Consider the following 5,528-nt stretch of genomic DNA (forward strand, 5'->3'; position numbering starts at 1 on the left):
CCTCCAGGCTTGGGCCTGCATGCAGGATGCCTGCTAATGGATTTGGGAATATCCGAAGTCCCAAGGTGACAGCCTGGGATGGAGGATGCTTGCCAGTTGTAGCGCCGTACATGGTGTTCAGAATGATTGAGTTCTGCCTGCTCAATCAATACGGTTTTTGGAACGACTGAGTTCTCCTCAGTTGATATGATTTGGAACTGATTTAGCTGATTTGACCTGGAATACAAAATATATTAATTAAAATTAAAAAAAAAAATCTGTTCTCATCTGTTTAATCACTGCTATGTCCTTGATGTGAGGCCTGACGCATTAAATGTATTTTTGGTGCCAGGAGAGGGCCTCAGAGCTTGCTCCAGCCACTCCAGGCATCTGCCAGCCTGGCATTGCAGTGTCAAAGCAATGGGGGCAGTGGTGCTCAGGCAGGAGCTACTGGGCTGCCAGCTGGACACCTCTCCTGCAAGCAGTGCTCTTTATGTGGGTCAACTGCCGTGGTACTGCAGCACCCGTGAAATAAACTAGCTCCCCTTATTTCCAATAGGTGACCCAAAGAAATAAGATATGAGGGGGAAGAGTAAGTTAGAGCTGCACTGACTGTTCACACGGTGTGGGGAGAAGGGCACCCCCCGGCTGCTGTTTTGCAGGTGCACGAATTGGGGCTGCGTCGGCGGCGCTGGCGCTGCAGACCCTGCAGAGAGACAGGCTCTGGCTCTTAGGACGCGACCCTGCGCCCGAACCAGCCCTCACGGGGCGGGCCACGCGTCACAGGAGGCGGTACTTGGGGGCTCTCCCCGCCACGGCGATTGGTCCGTGACTGGCGCTGTCCCATCGAAAGCCCGGCCGAGCAGCCACAGCGACGGTTGCCACGGCAACAAGGTTGTGTTGGGCTGTTCTAGTCCCTGTTTTCACCTCCCCCAACCGCAGTGCTTCGCTAACCGCCTCCTGGCAGAATGGAGTGGTAGAAAGCAACAGGGGGGCGGGCGACGAGAATTGCTCTCGCGATACCTCCGGGCGTCCCTAGCAACCGCCCGAGCGGCGGGGGAGCGGGCGGCGATGGACACGGAGGCGGCGGCCGAAGCGGAGGGGCCCTTCTGCCTGCAGCGTATCCTCCCCGCGCCGCCCGTGAGGGGCGGTGGGAGGCCGTTAGCGGAGGGGGGAAGGAAGTGGGGCGGGGTGGGCGCCCCAGTCCATTGAGCAATGAACGTAACGTGCCGCGGCGCGATACCTGTTAACGTGCCACAGCGCAATCTACGTAATATACGTAACGTGCCGCGGCGCAATATACGTAACATATATTGCGCTGCACTACATATGTGTGTAACCGGCCGCGGCGCAATATACGTAACGTGCTGCAGCGTAATATATGGTAATGTGCCACACTGGAATACACGTAACATTACGTAACACGCGTAACGTGCTGCAGTGCAATATACGTAACATATATTGCACTGCACTATATATGCGTAACGTGCTGCGGTGCAATATACGGGGCGTGCTGCAAGGGCCTGGGGAGGAGCCGCAGGGCACAGCCCAGTGGTTCCCCATCAGGGCCGGGCGAGAGATTTGTAGTAGACCGCTGTAGTGCCAGCACACCCCGCTCTGCTGCTGGTTTCCTGCTGCTCTTTACAAGAGGAGAGTTGCTCCCATGGCTTCCCCATGTTCACCAAGGGAGAGGGGAGGCAGAGCTGATGGTTTCTGAGGGGGGCCTTGAGCCCCTTGGGGGGTTGCTTTGAGTTGGAGCAGGTTCAGAAACGTGGGGGTAGACAGGTGGTCCTGCTTGGACCACAGGGTTGAGCTGGATGGCCTCTGCCAAGCCCTATGTTTTGTATGATTTCACTCTGATCAAGAGAGATGGGCCGCGGGGGAGGGCATCTGAATCCCAAGTGCAATCCTCTAGGTGCAAGGCCAGATTTGCACCTAGAGGATGCCTGCCTGGATTTGGGGAGTTTCCGAAGCCCCAAACCAATGGAGGAGGGAGGGAGGAAGGATGCTTGCCCCATGGTAGACCTACACAGACTTGATGTTTGAGTGCTGCTCGGTCAAATTTTGGAACCTGACTATTGAGCTTTTCCCGTTTGAATCTGGAGCTGATTTGGCCTTGAGGGGGAAGAAAAAAGTATGGATTATCATGTGTCTGTCTGTTCAGGAACTAATTTAACCAGTCACTATTCCCGCTACCCTGACTGTCTCCAGGGGTCTTCTGCTTCTGCTGCTTCTAGCATAGCATAGGTGGCTTCCCTGGCTCTTCTGCTCTTTGCTGTCCATATAGTGGATGCACTGTTACCCAGCAATGAATGGGGAACTCTTCTCCCTTCCTTTGCTGTCTTGTGAACTCTTCAGTAGCAGCGGCCTTGCAGCTGTGTCTGCCATTCCGTCTCCACAATACTTGGTTCCTGGACCAGTTTACGGAACGGAGATTTCAGACACTACAAGTTGTTTCTTAGGGTGAGAAAGAAGAAAGGAAGTTCTTTGTGTGAGGCCACATTTGTATTTGTCTCTAAGATGGGGAAACAGATGTTCAGGACCTAGCCAGCTGCCTGGATGTCTAGAGCTACAGCTCTTGATGGCTAGTAGATGGCTTTAAAGAGCCTTTTACAAACCGGAACTGTTCTCCATGCCTGTCCTGACATGCTGCTGAGGTACTCTACCAGAAGTTTGTAGATACATTGAGCACATACTTCTTAATCCTTCCATTGAAGTCAGTGAAGTTCATGCAGTTTTATCCTGGTGTTAAGGAAAACAGTGTGTTAAGGAAAACGTAATAGTTTGGATTTTTTTCTTGTTTTTCTTCTTCTTGAATAAAGAAAAACAAGCTCAGACTCATTAAAAGACAAACTATTTTGGACTAAATCCTTAGAATTAAAAACAAAAGATTTGCAGAGAGAAACTTAGGTGCAAAAAGGTTTTTGAATATACCAGTCCCTGGCTCTGTCTTTCAATCGGTAGGCCTGTGTATTTCCATTTTAGTGTGTTACTGAATTTGCACAAGAAGTTTGGAGGTTTACATAGCTAGTGGATTATTTTGTAAAGAGCTCTTGCAAATACCTGGTTTGTATATACAGTATACATGTATGCCATAATACAGTGGTTCCCAATCCTTTTAGACAGTGGACTGGAAGTGACTGTGGACCTGCATACTGCAGACCAGTACAGAAAAGGGTTTGCTGCCGGTCCGCAGTATGCCAGTCAGTTCTGGACTTCCAGTCAGGCAGCCAATCCTCCTGTGGACTGGCAGCCAACCCTTTGTGGCCCAGGAGTTGGGAACCTCTACCATAATACACTCCGCGTAGTCATGCAGGTGGATATGTGCAACTGTTCATTGACCTGATCACTGAAAATCAGACCTTATTCACTCAATGGCTACTCTCTTTATTTTGTGGTTTACAAGAGAAAAAGAGATCTCTCCAACTTTATATTAAGCTGGTATCTGATATGTATGCTTTCTTTATTCTGTTTAGTACGTGGTTGCCAAACACGTATGTTCTAGGGAGTTGAGATTTCTTAACAGTTTTCTTGGAATTTAGCTGACTGTTTTGTTGATACAGGATGCATATTTGAATATCCTAGTGTAGCTATATTGTTTCTGTCCTGAGTATAGCAGTAAAAACTTGCTTGCACCTAGAGCTAAGATCTAGGAAGCTGGTTGGGAATATTAAAACAAAAAATATGTCTCTTACCTAACCTTTTGTTTAATTTTAACTTGTGTTACATAAAGGGGTTACCATATGAAATCACAATGCATGACATAATTTATTGCCAGCTTTCTTCCAGAATTGTTTCTCAACATGAATATTTCCCTAAACTTACACAGGATGAATGAGTGTTAACTGAATGCTTGAGGACATAATCAACCCTTTGCCATACTAACAAACACATTTGTTGCGCTTTCAAGAGACATGCCAATTCCTGTTTATTTAGAATGAGAAATATTTATTTTAGCCTCTTGTTTCAAGGAAACTGCGCTGTTTTGTCTATAGGAAAGATGGGTTGGAGTGAATTTAGAGGAGCCATGAACAATTTTCCAATTAAGTTTTACATTTTACAAGGTTCACTGATGCAATTGAATGTTCCTCTTAGGTCTTTTACTGTACAGCTACAGTAATTGTTCTGAGGGTCCAACAGCAGCTTCAGTACTTAATTTACTTGTGTTCTGTCCCAGAATGTGGATTTTCAGATGTACATTTGTGATATCATATCTCTAAATCTGCTTAAAAATATCTATTCAGAAAGGGCAAAATTAACTCAGAGGTTTAAAGGCAGTGCAGTTAGCCTCTATGATGCAATGGCTTTCTAACTGAGAACAGAATTTGGCCCACAGTTTAAGAGCAGAAGCTCATTTCTAATGGTAGCAAAAAAAAGAGGTGATATTTTAATACTGTATAAGCCTGTTATAAGAAGTCTGAGTGCTAAAGCCAAACTTAATTAGAATTGCGTATGTGCATCCAAGGGCTGAAGCTACCCCTGAGTACATGAAGTTTGACTTTATGGAGATCAAGGGAGAAGCTGAGATTTATAGACAGCTGGGTTTTTGTTTGTTTGTTTTGCTTTATTTTTTTGCAGTTATTTCAAAAACTGTCTAAATTCTGTGGAATTTACCACATATTTCAGCTGTTTTAGACTTGACAAAATATCCAGAGGTTACCATAACAGAAGACTCTGAAGATGATTATCAATATGAAGAGGTAATCTATTTAGGAGATGGTCTTAAGTGATACCTGTGGTACATGATCCATCTCTTCTTTTTTATGTGCATCAGTCACTATAAGATCCTAATGACAAAGCAGTAAAACTTGTATTTGCATAATTTGTTCTGAAAAATACTAGTTATTCATTTTAGCTGATTTCAGCTAATTTGTAATGAACTTTCATTTACCTGCTTATTTAAATACAGTTACATATTTGATATATTTATTTCATATACCTATGCTTTCTTTGGGTCTGGTTTTCAGTTTCTTAATTTGCGTTCTGTTCTCTGTGATTCATGCTCAAAGGTCACGATCTGTATAAAAGCCTTGTGATTAACCTTTTTAAAAAATGGCAGTCACCATTTTGTCAGAAGCAAGACTGGAAAGATCTGCATTGAGTTCAGTGAGCTTTGGATCAAGTCTTTTGAGGTCAGGTTTGAAATCTTCAGGTCTCTGGAACTTCTGCCAGGCCAGGGTTTGGTACTGAGCTTTCTTTCTGTATAGCAGCGTTTCTCAACCCATCGGTCGCAACCCAAAAGTGGGTCACAAGAATATATGAAAGGGTCACAAACAAACTTTAAAAATGGATTCTTCTTTAAACAAGAAAAATGTGGGAAATCATGAGTTTTCCCCTGCAGTTTGGTAGAGTTTCAGTTTGCAAGGGGCTGTTTGTGGCCCCTCATGCTCCACCCCCCCCACCCCCCCCCCCCCCCCCCCCCCCCCCCCCCCCCCCCCCCCCCCCCCCCCCCCCCCCCCCCCCCCCCCCCCCCCCCCCCCCCCGCCCCGTGACCGCCATTCACGGCAGCCGCGCAGCCTTCACTTTGACTCTGGACTGCCTCCCAGAGC

General features: G+C 46.6%; 1 protein-coding gene across 2 annotated transcripts in view; it reads left to right on the top strand.

Annotated features, from left to right (window-relative positions):
• Positions 1-1,011: 1,011 nt before the first annotated feature.
• SPAG16 (sperm associated antigen 16) overlaps positions 1,012-5,528 on the top strand; it is a 924,455-nt gene continuing 919,938 nt past the window's right edge. For both annotated transcript variants that reach the window (XM_019554226.1, XM_019554228.1), the window contains exons 1-2: positions 1,012-1,099; positions 4,633-4,679. In XM_019554226.1, coding sequence (XP_019409771.1) covers positions 1,051-1,099; positions 4,633-4,679 — 96 coding nt within the window. In that variant the 5' untranslated portion in view covers positions 1,012-1,050. The remainder of the gene's footprint in view (positions 1,100-4,632; positions 4,680-5,528) is intronic.

The sequence above is a fragment of the Crocodylus porosus genome, unplaced genomic scaffold, assembly GCF_001723895.1.
Source record: "Crocodylus porosus isolate Cpor-Errol unplaced genomic scaffold, CroPor_comp1, whole genome shotgun sequence".
NCBI classification, from domain to species: domain Eukaryota; kingdom Metazoa; phylum Chordata; order Crocodylia; family Crocodylidae; genus Crocodylus; species Crocodylus porosus.